At 40.6% G+C, this 16,091-nt stretch overlaps 1 protein-coding gene and 1 non-coding gene across 2 annotated transcripts in view; both read left to right on the top strand.

The window, feature by feature from the left end:
• Positions 1–9,814, top strand: part of CCDC6 (coiled-coil domain containing 6) — a 110,501-nt gene extending 100,687 nt beyond the window's left edge. Inside the window, exons 8-9 of the mRNA XM_086679759.1 lie at positions 4,351–4,475; positions 5,515–9,814. Coding sequence (XP_086535885.1) covers positions 4,351–4,475; positions 5,515–5,709 — 320 coding nt within the window. The 3' untranslated portion in view covers positions 5,710–9,814. The remainder of the gene's footprint in view (positions 1–4,350; positions 4,476–5,514) is intronic.
• Positions 567–670, top strand: LOC112854940 (U6 spliceosomal RNA). Its single transcript, XR_003223012.2, has one exon. It is a non-coding gene; the product is annotated as a U6 spliceosomal RNA (small nuclear RNA).
• Positions 9,815–16,091: the final 6,277 nt, after the last annotated feature.

Genomic DNA, 16,091 nt, shown 5'->3' with positions numbered 1-16,091 from the left:
ACTTAGTTTCCAAAGACTTATACTTTACTCTAGCCCTCCATTTTTTTAAAGATTGTTTGTTTGTTTGTTTATTTATTTATTTGTGTTTGTTTTTGAGAGAGAGAAGAATGTGAGTGGGTTAGGGGCAGAGAGAGAGGGAGACACAGAATCCAAAGCAGGCACCAGGCTCTGAGCTGTCAGCACAGAGCCTGATGCGGGGCTCGAATTCACAAGCCGTGAGATCTTGACCTGAGCCGAAGTCGGACACTCAACCAACTAAGCCACCCAGGCGCCCCCAGCCCTCCATTTTTTAAATGTCAACTCAAGATCCACAAATGGAATAGAAACATGTGAAATAGCACTAATTGATGGTCAAACCAAGAAATAAAATAACCTTTATTTATTTTATATAAAAAATACAACTAAAGGTAGGCTTGGTGGCTGCATGTCTCAGCCATGGAAGCCAAAAAAAAAAAAAAGCATCCTTAACAGCTTCTTGTTTTTGTGTAATTCAGAAAAGAGGCTAAGTGGAGTTCATGTCGCTTGACATCCATTGGCTGATCTTAGATTCAAAGTGATTGAAAATGGCACTCATTTCAGCAGCACATATACTAAACCTGGAATGATACAGAGATTAGCATGCCCCCTGCACAAGGATGACATGCAAGTTTGTGGAGTGCCTGTATTTTTTAGCCAAAGCAAATCTGAGAAAGAAAAAGCAAAGCTGGAGGCATCACAGTTCCAGACTTCCAAGTTATATTATAAAGCCATAGTAATCAAAAAAGTATAGTAATCAAAAAATCAAAAACTGGCCCCAAAATAGACAAATGGATCAACGAAAAAGATTAGAAAACCCAGAAGTAAACCCACAATGATATGGTCAGTTAATCTTCAACAAAGCAGGAAAGAATATCCAATGGGAAAAAGTCTCTTCAACAAATCAGTGTTGGGAAAATTGGACAGCTGCATGCCAAAGAATGAAACTGGACCATTTGCTTACACCATACACAAAAATAAATTCAAGATGGATTAAAAACCTAATAGTAAGACCTGAGACCATAGAAATCCTAGAAGAGAAAGTAGGCAATAAGGTCTCAGATATTGGCAAGAGCAACTTCTTTCTAGATATATCCTATATCCCCTGAGGCAAGTGAAATGAAAGCAAAAATAAACTATTGGGACTACCTCAAAATAAAATCTTCTGCACCACAAGGGAAACAACAAAACTAAAACGCAGCCTATGGAATGGGAGAAGATATTTGCAAATGACCTTTCCGATAAAGGGTCAATATCCAAAATATATAAAGAACTTATAAAAGAACACCCAGGGGCACCTGGGTGGCTCATTCAGTTGAGGATCTGACTTCTGCTCAAGTCATGATCTCATGGCTTGTGAGTTTGAGCCCTGAGTCAGGCTCTGTGCTGACAGCTCAGAGCCTGGAGCCTGTTTCATATTCATATTCTCTCTCTCTCTCTCTCTCTCTCTCTCTCTCTCTCTCTCTCTGCCCCTCCCCCACTTGCTCCGTCTCTCTCTCAAAAATTAATACAAACATTAAAAATTTTTTAATTAAAAAACCTCAACACTCAAAAAACAAATAATCCAATTTAAAATGGGTAGAAGATATGAACAGACATTTCTCCAGAGAAGACATACAGATGGCCAACAGACATGTGAACAGATGCTCAACATCACTCATTATTAGAGATGCACAACAATTGCAAATCAAAAACTACAATAAGAGATCACATCAAACCTATCAGAATGGATAAAATCAACAACACCAGAAATAAAAGGTGAGGGGATGTGGAGAAAAAGGAATCCTCTTTCACTGTTGGTGGGAATGCAGCTGGTGCAGCTTCTGTGGAAAACAGTATGGAAGTTCCTCAAAAAGTTAAAAGTAAAACTACCTTATGATCCATTAATTGTACTACTGAGTACCCAAAAAATACAAAAACACTAATTCAGAGGTGTACATGCACCTCTATGTTGCTAGCAGCCTTATTTACCATAGCCAAGATATGGAAACATCCCAAGTGTCCATCGATTGATGAATGGATTAAGAAGATGGGTATATATACATACAATGTAATATTATTCAGCCATAAAAAGGAATGAAATCTTGCCATTTGTAATGATATGGATGGTTCTAAGAGAGTATAATGCTAAGTGAAATAAGTCAGAGAAAGACAAATACCATATGATTTCACTTATATGTGGAATTTAAGAAACAAAACAAATGAGCAAAGGAAAAAAGAGACAAAAACCAAGAAACAGACTATAGAGAACAAGCTGATGGCTATCAGAAGAGAAGTTGGTTGGAGATTGGTGAAATAGGTGATGGGGGGATTAAGGAGTGCAGTTGTGATGAGAACAGGGTGATGTGTGGAGTTGTTGAATCACTATAGTGTACACCTGAAACTAATATACCATTGTATGTTAACGATATGGAAGTTAAAATAAAATAACAACAAAACCAAAGTGATTGAAAATAGGTTGTTCTGCCCAAACTCCCTGAATTGCCCCTTTGTTTCCATTTTCATTCCATTGATTCATATGGGATGTACTCTGTGCTGGATAACCCTGGTAGATGCTGGGAACTCAAAGATGTAAAGATAGCTGTATTTATTCACTGATAAATAAGCAATGCCCCAGACCACTAGATCAGTAGTTCCTGAGCTGCTTAGGTTGAACATTTGGATTATTTGAAAAACGCAGTTGTTTGTTCCCCAACCCAGACCTATCTAAGGAAAGTCTGGGCTTGAGTATTTTAAAAACACTTTGGAGATGATTCTGGGGTCCTAGATGGAGACTATGTAGAACATGATAGTGGGCTGGGGGTTGTTTATTTCCTAAATATCAGCTGCTTTGGGGGAGCAGTGACATATATAGGGCTTCTGTTTTCTTTGTTGAGTATCCTCAAGTTGCGAAGTTCTCCGTGGTAATTTTTTATTTGTTTTTTTTTTTTTGTTTGTTTGCCTTTATAACAGCTACACACACACACACACCCACAGTGGTTTTGTCTCATTGTTGGTGTCTCTTTTGACACTTCCTGTTTTCTTGCATCTGATTTTTACCCCTTTGCTCTGTTTTTCTCCTTGATTTTTATTTCTTCTCCTGTCTTTTCACTACTTCCCTACATCTTAGTTGGACTCCTAACAAGGTCTGGTTTTGTTTTGTTTTGTTTTTTAATTGGGATAAGAACACTTACCATGAGATCTACTTTTAACAAAAATTTAACTATAACTATAGGCACAGTGTTGTACAGTAGATCTCCAGAACTTACTCTTCTTGTATAATTGAAACTTTATGCCTGTTGAGCAATAATTCTCTTTCTACTCTTAGCCCTTGGCAACTACCACCGTATTCTCCCTCTATGAGTTGACTTAAATCCCTCATATAATTGGTATCATGCAGTATTTGCCCTTCTGTGACTAGCTTATATTAGCATAATGTCCTCCAAGTTCATCCGTGTTCTCCTTGAAAAGAATTTCTTTCATTTTAAAGGCTGGGTAATATTCCATTGTATGTATATACTATGTTTTCTTTATTCACTTATCTGTTGATGGACATTTAGGTTGTTTATACATCTTTGCTCTTGCAACATTATGTTGCATGATGTTGAGCATCTTTTCATATGCCTTTGACTATTTGTATGTCTTTGGAGAAATGTCTACTCAAATCCTTTGCCCATTTTTTAATTGGATTATTTATTTGATATTGAACTGTAGGAGTTCTTTATATATTTTGAATACTAATCCCTTATCTGATACATGGTTTGTAAATATTTTCTCATATTCCATATGTTCCCTTTCTGTTGACTGTTTCGTTCTGGAAGCTTTTGAGTTTGATATAGTCCCACTTGTCTATTTTCTGCTTTTGTGGCTGTGCTTTTGGTGTCACATCTGAGAAATCATTGCTAAGGCCAATGTCATGAAGCTTTTCCTCTGTGTTTTCCTCTCAGGGTTTTATAGTTTCAGGTTTTATGTTTGAATCTTTGGTCCATTTTGAGTTGATTTTTGTGTATGGTGTTTGATAGAGGTCTAGTTTCATTCTTTTGCATGTGGAAATCCAATTTTCTCTGTACCATTTGGTGAAGAAGCTAGGCTTTCCCCATTATGAATTCTTGGCCCCTTTGTTGAAGATTATTTGACCGTTTATGCATGGACCTATCTCTGGGCACTGTGTTCTGTTCCAGGACTTGACTATCATTTCCCCTTTGACCCAGCAGGCCATTCGGTGAGCCCAGCACTCTTCTCATATGTGTTCATTTTTATTGGTGATGGAGAACTTTTGCATTTTAAGGTCTTCTAGATGGTTGAAGACAGCAGATAATTGAGTTTGAAATAATACTTGTTATTGTCATATTTCAGGTCTATCATATGCAAGTCACACAGTTGGCTTCACGCCACCAACTTCACTGACTAGAGCCGGAATGTCTTACTACAATTCCCCGGGTCTTCATGTGCAGCACATGGGAGCATCCCATGGCATCACAGTAAGTAGCCATAGGGCAGGAAGCCACACTTTACTCCTGCTGCTGGTAGCAACAGGACCTCCTCAGGAGACCAGGCCCAATGCCCTTAGACATTTACCTTTCTTCTCCCTCCCACCATCAGTTCACCTTCAAACTGTAGAGACTTCCAGCAGTTTGTTACTAAGTTCTGGTGTTGAAAGTACAATCCTTCCTGGGAGACAAAAATTTCAGCTTCACTTTCTGTGAAAAATTGCCCTTTGTGAAGTGTTATTTGAACTCTGGCCAATGCCTCGATTAGATTCTGGCTGGCTCTTTGCCATAACGAATCATTGCTGGTTGCCACAATGTCTGCATCTTCACAATTCACTGATCCCCAGTATTCTTTCTGAAATTAGCCTTGTTTCTAGTTTCACTCAGAATTTTCTCTCCTGGGATTAGAAGGAACCTTAAGTGCATTTGGTTCAGACTTCACTCGGGAGTTTTTTCTTTAGACCTGGTTATTTAGTTGACTAATAGAGCAGTTGGAAATGTAGCTAATGGGTTTGAGAATAGGAGAGACGTGAGGGTATGTCCAGTAAGGGAATCTTTAAAAGAAGACTTTTATTCTGGAAAAGCAGTAAGGTATTTCTGAAGTTGTTTTTATTGGTTTGATGGCTTTATGTAAAAGCAGAAACATTTGGTTGAGCTGTAGCTCATAGGAGGTTGAAAACTTACTTTGAGTGATGGAAGGAACTTGGGGACATACAATGGACAGAAAAGATTTAAGTGGAGAATGAGACAGCTGTTTTTTAATTCTAGGGCTGTCTCCTGGAAGGGCCCAAGTCCAATTGTTTGGTCAATGCAAGTTTCATAGTAATTATGTATAGCTTTTTCGTGAGTGTAGATGCAAACTCCACCTTGTTTTCATCAGTAGTTCAGAAACCAGTAGGGATAGACTAGGAAATCCCTAGTTTCTGGTCTTTGTTGCTCCCCTTTTTCACTAGCTCCTGCTTGTCAGGCTGTGTTAGAAATGAGCTCTCTGGACCCAGATTGACCTCCTGTTGTTCTGTCCTGTCTACAGAGGCCTTCACCACGGAGAAGCAACAGTCCTGACAAATTCAAACGGCCTACGCCTCCTCCGTCTCCCAACACACAGACCCCAGTGCAGCCCCCTCCACCTCCACCTCCGCCGCCCATGCAGCCCGCGGCCCCCTCGGCAGCCACCTCGCAACCCGCCCCTTCGCAACATCCGGGGCACCCCTCCTCCCAGCCTTAATGCATGTGCTTGGTCTGCATCTCACGTTGGGACTCGTACAGTGGAGCCGTCTCCTCGACGCCAAAGGCTTCCTTCCCTGGCATATTTGGATCTGACTTATTTGCACTGAGGTTATCTAGGCTTCACTATTAATTGTGTTGTAAGTGTTTGTCGGAAACGCAGCCAGTGTTGTGGGTCTACAACACTAAACAGACGACTTTTTCCATCAGTGTTTTACTTGAATCTACATGTACGTCCATTCCCTGGCTGGAGCATCTGCTAGTCAATATTTGGTAATTCAGAAGCAGCGTGCAATTTTTGCTTGGCCCCAGAGCTTCATTTTCCTGGCTTTTAGGTTTGTAAAATAAAAAGGGATATCTTTTTTATATTTGTTTTCATAAATTTGCAGAAAATTACTGAGCTGTTAATCCCACCCCCAACCCCCATTATAATGGTGTTTACCAAACATCCCAGTAATTCAGCACTACAATTCAGACCTTTGAAAATCTAGCTTTCGGTGTAGAATGGAAAGTTAGATGGATCAGTGCCCAAGACCATAAACTCTTTAATAGAGCTTTTTACAGATACACTTTTTATAGGTTTTTTTCAGTATATGTCAACATCCGTTCTCTTGTAAAACAGGCCGAAGTGATGGATCACGTGGCTGTACCTTTTCCACATGTGGGATGGATAATTATTGTAGATTAAGGTGTGATTCTTTCCTTATCTTTAGTGTTAATCTACCCAGACCGGGCCCCTCTAACATGAGTCGATAAATGTTGTCCTACCAACCAGTGGTTTTGATGCCTGGTTAGAACATGCTATTTGATTTCTGCTGCAGAGGGCAATGTGATTGTAACAAAAACAGCTATTTACCTTTCCATTCTTTGTGTTCCCCTAAAATAGAGTTTGAACAAATATTTTAAAGGTGCAAAATATTAGAAAATACTATTTGAAATGAACATTATAGGAATATCTTGGCATAATGGCCACAGAATACTTTATTGCTTGGCAGAAAAGAGAAGAGTTGTAGAAGAAAGTAGCACATTAGCATTGATGACCGCTTACATCGCCCAGTATAAGCAAGTGCAGTGTACAAAGAAGTATACTCTGAATACATTATTTCCATTCATTCAGCACAAATAAATTGTTTGGTTTCACTTTGAAGTGGAACACTGTGAGTCACTCTTTTCTTAATACTTGCAACATCTTTATTTTTTGCTTTTCAGCAGTTACTGTTTTGTACTTTGGTAGTAAAGTGATTTTTACCACTTGTGTTTGCATATTTATATATGCTGTGGATGAAAATAACTTACTAGAGAATGTATATTTTATGATGAGAATGTGTATCTGTTGGATATAATCAGAGAACTGAAAATTAATTTATCAGTAATTTTTAAGAGTCCCTGTTTTGTGACAACCATCTCTAATAGCTAGCTCTTTATTGAACACACTCCTAAAAATAAGGAACCGTGACATTGTAGATATTTAATAGTGTACAGTATAGAAACTTCCATTTTTGCCTTCGAATGCATATTTAAGAATTACAGAATGAAACAAGTCTTGTTGGATAATAGTGTTTGACTAGCATTTTAAGAACTTGAGAGTAAAAGCAACAGTAGGATTTTTCACCTCTTCCTGCTTCCACCCCTGAACGGAGAACTTCACTCCCCAGTTGGTCTATATAAATGTTATTTATAACGTGTACGTAATATGCATAATCATAGTGCAGTTCTCAAATATGGGGAAGAAGTTCGGCATTTAATTATTGAGGCTTTAGGTTTTTAATTCGATCAGACGAGGTCATATCAAACCCGGGGATCTCACCAACAGCCCGCTGTCCCTCCCGGTACATTGCCATTCCGAGGAATTCTGAGAAGGGGCAAACAAGGTTTGCCTTCATGGTACAGTTCTTGGTTTTTCTCCTAGGAAAAGCGTGGTCTGTGTTTACAAGAGTCTTGCGTGAGATGATAGAATTCAATGCTGTTGAATAGCAGCTTGCACTCCCATCGGAACGTCCATAAAGCAACGAGTTTCCTCTGCTTCCTGTCCATTGAGTTACCTCCTGAAAGCACACTAGTCCAGACATTGCCATGTGGTGAACAGAAAGCACTTGGCGTGAGCAGACCGTTCCTGACAAATGCCTTTTAGAAACAGGTTCTTGATATTCAGACTTTGCAGAACTGTAGTGCTGTTGCCCCTGGACTAGTCAGTTCCTTTCAATATAGACCACAGCTCCTTCAAACAGCACTTTTCAACATAAATCTTGTTGCCTCTCCCTGCAGACATTCAGAATTGAGAGAACAAACACTACTATTTTGAATTTATGCTGTTTTGTGTACTTCTAAAGGGTTTTTAACCCCACGTAGAGCCTGTCCCGCATGGGCGGTACACATGCTAGGGCCATTTCTTAGTGATTGTTTAGCCATGAGGGACCCATAAAATTCAGACCGCAAGCCCGTAGAGGCAGGAGTCCCCTCACCCATGGGAAGCTGCCTTACCTCAGGCTCTTCTCTTTGGGGCTAAATATGGTTCCTGCCATTCCTGTTGCTCACTCACCCAGGGTAACCCTGGACTGATGCCCCGAAGGCCTTTGTAAAATCTGTAGCCATCATGAAGGCAGGCGGGAACAGCAGTAGCTTCAGTAACTTCCTTTTCCTGTCTTGCTGACAGAGACCCTTGGCTACCACTGTGCTGCTAATAGGATAAGTACTCTGTTGCCAGACTACCATGCCTTCTATACAAAACCAAATTAACTTCTGTAATACCTGACACCTCTCTGGGCTCTGAACTGCTTTCTCTCATCAAGCATGCTGGCATTCTGGACAGAATTCTAGAAATTTGGCAGAGGGTGGAAGTATTTAAGGTTTAATTTAACTTGCTCCTTTGTTAATTGAAAGGAGTTTTAAATTCTGAGCTCCTGAGATACCACAACCATGGAATGAATGTGTGACCAGAATGTGGCTTTGACACCAAGTGCTGCTGTCCCTTTGTAATTGGCTTCTAACTGATTTGACCAGAGATAATTGATAATGTGAATTTTTGTTAACTGTTCAATTGTAGGAAAATAGAGTATGTATCGCCCTTTGTTAGGTAGACATGAACTTTTCCTGCACGAAGCCTTGCTTATAGAGGATGCTCAATAAGGCAAGAAAAAGCATAGTAACTGTGCTTCGAGAGCGCAATATTTTTATCTTACCAGTACAGAAGAGTCATTTCTGTGTAACTTGATCTTCTGTCTAGTACTTGTCTTATAGGTAACCAACACTGAAAACTTTGTAGTGATAACTACCAAAGAAATACATAGTGAAACAACCTTTTATTTCCAAATTTATTAAAGAACCAGCCATTGACGCTGCTACATGAGTTCCATGCTCAAGAGCCATTGTAAGAGATTAAGGGGTTTTTAGTTTCTTTTTTGTTTTTGTTTTTTTCTTGTTTTCTTTTTTCTATTTTTTAAAAACATACACACACACCTGTTAGCATAAAATGAGGAGCATCTTCCAGAATGCTAAGCAGTTACGGTTAACTGCCAAGCTCTGGTTGTCTCTCATTAGGCAGTGGAAGGAATCCTGCATTCATGATCGCGTGGGTGCTGTGTGTGTGCACATGTGTGTGTGTGTGCATTCATGCCTTAACTCGAGTTACTGCTCAACTTTAGTTCTTGACTTGGTCTGCACCGTCATCGAGATTGTACTGTACATCTCGATCTGAACTTCATCCTGGCAAAAACAAAGTTGCAGGCACAACAGTTTGAGAATGCATTCCTCCGGAAGAGTGTTTGATCAGGTTGACCCTGAGCCTTTGGACTTCATTTGGAACTTAGCATGGAAAACAAAAGCGGACTGTCAAATAGAAAGACATCAACAAGGAAGAGAGGAGAGCCAAGTGCTAGCATTGTCTTTTGCCTCTGCATCTCCGTGCACACTGTATGTTGTTCATGATAGCTTGTTTACAACTTGACTAGGTTGGAGTTCTGGTGATAGTGGCAATCTTGACATACTTGGTCAGAGTTTAGAGAGCTGTAAGACTTCCAATTAATGTCTTATTTACTTCTTTATGTTGATTAGTCTTTGATACATGTGCTGAATCAGAAACCTAAATAAAGATAATTTTTTAAAATGTACCTATTGAGCCTTAAAACCTGTCTCTTTGTTTCTGGTCTTTGAGTCAGAAAATGAACATTGTTTCCCTGTTGATTCTGATGGACATCTAACTTTGATTCTACATACTAAAGTCTGCCTTGGAAAGTAGACTTTTTTTAAAACTCTTTTTAAAGTTTATTTATTTTGAGAGAGAGAGTGCACCACCAGGGGAGTGACAGAGAGAGAGTAAGAGAGCGAGAATCCCAAGCAGGCTCCACACTGTCAGCGCAGAGCCCAACAGGAGGCATGCACTCATGAACCGTGAGATCATGACCTGAGCCAAAGCCGAGAGTCCAACACTGACTGAGCCACCCAGGCACCCCTAGAAAGTAAACTTAAGGACAGGACACAAAAGGAGCTAGGACTGTTCTGTCTCTTAAATGGGGTGCTGGTTACCTAGATGTATTGAGTTTTTCTGAAAATTCGCTGAGCTGTATACTTATGATTTGTGTGCACTGCTCCATAACTGTTATATTTCAATTTAAAACCATAAACCTAGGAAATTATGAAAAGTGACACTCATTCCCAAAATGTTACACAAATATATATATGTGTGTCTATATTGTGTGTAGATTCATACATATATAGACACCCACATGCACACACATTGAGGCTTTGGATATTACATCTGGTATATTTGCGAGCTTATTCTTAAAGTCTCTTGTGATTTACTCTTCTACTCTTTTACTTTTTTAGGAAGCACGGCTCCAGAATCACTTCCAGGTTTGAGTACCAGCTCTTTAACTGGGCCAGTTACTTAACCACTCTGGAACTCCAGTCCCTCACCTGTGAAATACCATTATCTGCCTTACTAACATGAGAAGATGAAGACGGGAGCCTCTAGTGTCCTTCGCACAATAAGATACAGATTAGCCCCACAGCCATTCATTTGGGAAGAAACTTAGAATGGGTGTTTGGGGTTGACTTTTCACACATTTGGGGGCAGTATCATTTGTCAGTTGCATTTTTGTGAGCCCCTAGCATCCAATGGGGGAAAGCGCAGTAGTGAGCAGAATCCTGCCTTAGGAGCATAGTCCTAATTAGGAGTCTAGTTTTCAAGAACCCAGGTGCAGTACAGTCTTCTGAGGGCAGACTTTGAATCTAGGCCTTTTTCTGTATAAAAGTGCTAAATGAATCGAGTAGTTTCTGACTCACTCTGGCTTAAGCCAGATTCCATGTTAACTATTAGTTAATGAAAGAGTTTTTAATTTGGTTAGCCCTTTGATGAAGACCTCTGTACTCCTGGCAGCTAGGTCTTAGCAGAAAATGTTACCCGAGGAGTTACCCAGGACCTTGAAATTCAAGTCCTGGCTTCATTTGCAAGCTTCATTTTTTGAATCTGTATAATGGGGATAGCCATTCTTATTTTAGGTAGAGTTTGATGAAAACAGGATTTAAACAAAGTGTTTTAACAACAAGTAAGTAAAGTTTAAGCTACATGTGTGCTTTTTTTTCTTCTGATATCTTTTAGAGGCGGTATGCCCACCTGGTGCATCTGAAATTGAAACAGTTTTGATAGAAACTTTGTGTTTAGGTAAATAAAACTATATAAATCTGGGGTTTTGTTTTTAATATTTGAGTATTAAAAATTTTGTGGAAATGCAATTGTATTCAGTCACTAATGTCTAATCCACGCCCAAACGTTTTTAATATTCTCTTTGGAAATAGAGGAGGAAGTCAGTGTGTGATAGATTATATTTTGTGTCTAATGTTTATGTTGACATGAGAGATTAAATTCTTGCCCTTTGAAGTTTTCTGGTATCATCCCTAATTCCACAGTACATTGAATGCTATTGAACTAAATATATTTAGAGCTTTTTCTGAAGATCATATTTTCTGGTACTCTATAAATGGTTTAGTGCAACTTTCAAGATAACTATCCCCAAAAGAGATCTTAGTAATTACTTAATTTTTTTTTTCATCTTAAAAAGGAAAAGCCAGACTCAGAAGTGAAATGGACAATAGAATTAGTAGACAGGAATATGAGAACCTTCTCCATGTGTTTAGGAAGGCAGAAGAAAGCATGAGTATGATGAGAAAAATGAAAAATACAAAATATAACCAAATTGAATTTCTAGAGACAAAAAAATACAATATCTGGAATTTAAAACAACAACAAACTTGATACTTACATCTTTTGTGGATTTCTGTTTGTGCTCTTTATTCCTTTAAAAGGCCACTCCTAGGGGCACCTGGGTGGTTCAGTCGGTTGAGCGTCCAACTCTTGACTTCAGGTCAGGCCGTGATCTCATGCTTCATGGGTTCCAGCCCTGTGTTGGGCTTCATGCTGAGCATGGAGCCTGCTTGGGATTCTTTCTCAGTCTCTGTCTCTCTCTCTCAAAATAAATAAACAAAAAAATAAAATAAAAGGCCACTCCTAAAATTCAAGTTCAGCCTAATTGACCTACCTTTCTCCTCCCCCCTTTCCTGTTGTGTGTGTTGCTGGGGTGGTGGTGAGCCGCTCTTGGGGGATCTTCAACTTTGGGAACTGACTGTTCCTATTAGTTACTGCAGTGCTGGGCAGCAAGCCTCAGGTTTAAGGGAGCCAGTACACTAGCAGGTGTCCTGTGAGTTCAAGTCTGGCCCAACTCTGGTTTTCTCAGCTTTGGATTCCTCACCTATAAAAGAGGAATGGGAATGGGGTCAGTAGGATCCAATGAACATGTTAAAACTTTAGAGAGTACAAGGTTCTTTGTATCACAACTTCATGACAGTTTGCAAGTCTGGGAGTGTTGTGCTCTTGGGGAACAGCGCAGCAGACTACCACAGCATTTGAAGAGATGAGGGTCAGAGAAGACTTCCAGAGGAACCGGTCTTTAGGCACATTCTTGAAGAACAGGTGGGAATGAAATGGAGTGTTTGGAATAGAGGAAACAGCATGTGGGGAAACCTGGAGTAAGAGCATCCATCCACGTGGTGTTGGTTTGGGTTCCTTGAAAACAAAGTCAAGGACTTGGGTGTAGGAAGCTTGCTTGGGGATGATTCCAGGGCGTGGAATGAGAGTTCAGAGAAAGTTAAGACCAGCAAAGGGTGTGTTGATGAGCCTGTTGGCCTTATAGGAAACAAGTTCAACCCCAGGGGTCTGAGGCATAATTTAGAATGTGCCTCAGAGTTATCCCACCAGAGAGCAGGAATGTCGGGACTTGGAGTTACCAACTCCTTTTGCCTGTTGACTAAAGGCATCCTGGAGAGAATGACCCCCACATTTGAACTTTCTAGGTTGTGCATGAGACTTTCTCAAAAGCCTGAGGCAGCAAAGCAAGAAAGACAAGGTGAATAACTGTTCTTGGTGAAATCAGGTGGGCTGAGAGGATATGAGGTCTTGCATTGGTGGCCTCAGAGCTCAATACTTCACACAAGCATTTGGTTTAGCCTGGAGTATTGATGAAAAAAAATTTTTCCCCCAGGAGTTGAAAATGCAATGTGTTTTATTTCCCACTTTTTCCCCTCCAGCTTTATTGAGAAATAATCAACATATAACATTGTGTAAGTTTAAGAAGTACTATGCAATGATTTGATATGTGTATATATTATAAAATGATTACCACAATAAGGCTAGTTAGCCTATCCATCACCTCACATAGTTAAAATTTATGAAAACTTGAAATACTTTTTAACTTAAAATGAGGGAACTTTTTGTTTAGAAAGTTTTATTTAAAAGTCCAGATTCCTAATTTCTCTTGAAAAAATAAGATCACAGCAGGGCCTCATCTCTCCATTGCACAATCAGATTGGGCTGAGCATTAGCTGTACCAGAAAGCAGGGAATGCCAGTCCCTCTTCAGAGCCTCGGGGGTCCCTCTGCCCATCATACAAGTTATTACTGTGGGGTCCCCACAGTCTTCTGAGTTTGTATACCCCTGGCATAAGGTATTTGAGGAATTCAAGTTTGATGTGGCTAAAGGCTATGTCTGTGCAGAAGAAAGAAGGGCAAGGAGTGGGTGAGTGGGAGGTGGACACGGAAGCCCAGTTTGGAAGGAGGCCGACACCGGAAGTTCCTGGCACAAGTCCAACGGATAATGATAAAGTGGTCTAAAGACACCCAGTGGGCTGTGGTGAATCAATCCTTCTTGTGAGGCCCGTCGGGAAGTCTGGCCAAGATTGGAGCTAGGATTAAAGTGTTCCTGGATTCTCTTAGCTGTGATACTATCTGAATTGTCCCTTGCTCTCTCTAAATTCAGTACACAGCATGGTCTTAGCAGGCTGAGAAGAGGGTGTGCCCAGGGGTCTAGAATTCTAGCAATGAGTCAGACAGGGCTGTATTGATAAGTGTTTAACATTCTGCTGTCTCAAAACTAAGCCCTTCTTTATATTGCTTGCCAATTTTTGTGGTGTAAATACTCCCCACCAATGTGCTTTCATGCCACCAAGGGGAAAATCACTGAACTTGGAGAGAAGCGTGCAGTAGCACACCATTTATGTGGTATTTTCACCACAGAGATGTTAGTTGTAAATAACCTTAAAAGCATACTAATAGTGAAATGTAGCAAAACAATTAGGATATAAGATATTTTCAGTATTTATTAACTGCTTCAATACAGTCTTTTAAATTATAAATTTGTATACTTTAATTTTTAATAGTGTCTATGTTTAACAGCCAGCTGGCAGAATTCCTGGAAATGTGACAGGCGGCTCTTGTGAGCCTGTTGAGGCAGTTGTAGGGCACCTCTGGCTGGGAGCATGGAGGGATGGGGATAGGGGGCAATCAGAGGAGGCTCCAGCCTCTGCTGTGTGTGTGTCCTATTGCAAAGGCAGTGGTGACAGTGGGGAAAGTCATTTATTTGGGGGACCCCAAATGCCAAGCCCAGCTGCAGGCTTGAGAGCAGGCTGGGGTCTGGACTCAGCAGAGGACAAAAGATGGGTGAAAGTCCCTCAGGAGTCTCAAGGCTGTGAGGCAGCTGCTCTTGTGGGAAGCATCCCACGTGTCAAGTATAAGACTGTTGCTTAGACCCAGCATACTCACCTCAGGAGCCTGAGCATGCGGGTTCTAAGGCACCACGGGTCTTTTCCACTCAACTCTGCCTTTACCTTCCCTCCCCACCACCCTATCCTGCAGCCAAGACAGGAGGCCAGGACTTTATTCCACAGAAGCAGATGCATCATGAGGGGGGCTGAGGAGCCCTGCAGGGTGCTCATTTTCCCCTGACTTGTTGGAAGCCAGTCTAGACTAGACAGGCTGCCCTGTATAGTGTTCCCTTTTGTTGGACTATAAACTAAGACACATGTTTAATGAACTTGGGGTGAATCAAGCTGTTAAGTGGCAAGGCCAAGTCATCTGGCTCTAGGACATGTGATCTCTTGATGGAAAAGAAATGTGGGGACAAAGTGGACATATGATTGTGAGGCAGGCCTCACAGACAAGGGATTCTAGAACCATGGTCATTGGCAGCTGCTACAAAATTTTTGGGAAGTTGTCTAGAGTATAGTAGCAAAACAGGTTGGGGGTGGTTCAGACTGGAAAGAAGGAAAACCTGTGAACTTTATTTACCAAGGCCTCTGACCTATGTGTATGCATATGTGCAAGAGACCAAGGTGCCTGAATCAAAGGGGAAATGAACACTCCCTGGTTAGTTGGTATGAAAGATGTGCTGTTAATTTCTTTTCCAGCTATAATAATGGTATTGTGGCTATTGAATTTTTTTTCTTTCAGGTTTTTATCCTTGTCAGTGGCTATTTCCCTGAGAACTTGGGCCCCAGATCCCTGAGAAATGTCAGGACTCTGGAAGGAAGGTGCCGGGGAAGGCCACAGAAACAGAAATCCATCTGGGAAAGATTCTCCAGGGCTTTAGGCAGATTATGCACCTGGCAGAGCTTTCCACTTAAATATGAGTCCAAAGGCTGACTCGGCAGAGCCATCAGGGCAGTGACAGGGTTGCCAGCGGGGCCCCAGAGTATGGCTGGAAAAGGGAAGACCTTGAAGCAGCAGAAGATGTGGGTTTGAGGTGGGCTAACTCTTACCTGAGTCCTGAATTATGGGGTTTCTAAATCCCTCTACTTTTCCTTTGCTATTTTTTTCCTTCTTCTTATTGATGTATATAATGTATTTGGCCTATTTCTTTTCTGTAAATAAAAGTAGCATTTCTAAAAGGTCTGCATCTTTTAGATGCATCTTTTAGAGCAGACCTTTTAGAAATACATAAATAAAATATTTACAAATGCAATGATAGGGTATTTGAGGTTTGCTTTAAAATAATTTATGGGGGAGGGTGAGGAAGTGGGTGTGAGTGTAGAGAAAACAAGATGGGCAGTATGTTGATTG

This window comes from Puma concolor, chromosome D2 (assembly GCF_028749965.1).
Source record: "Puma concolor isolate L17-30 chromosome D2, mPumCon1.1.hap2, whole genome shotgun sequence".
NCBI classification, from domain to species: Eukaryota; Metazoa; Chordata; class Mammalia; order Carnivora; family Felidae; genus Puma; species Puma concolor.
Note: the sequence above shows the minus strand (reverse complement) of the source record. Positions and strands in the feature narration are given on the sequence as shown.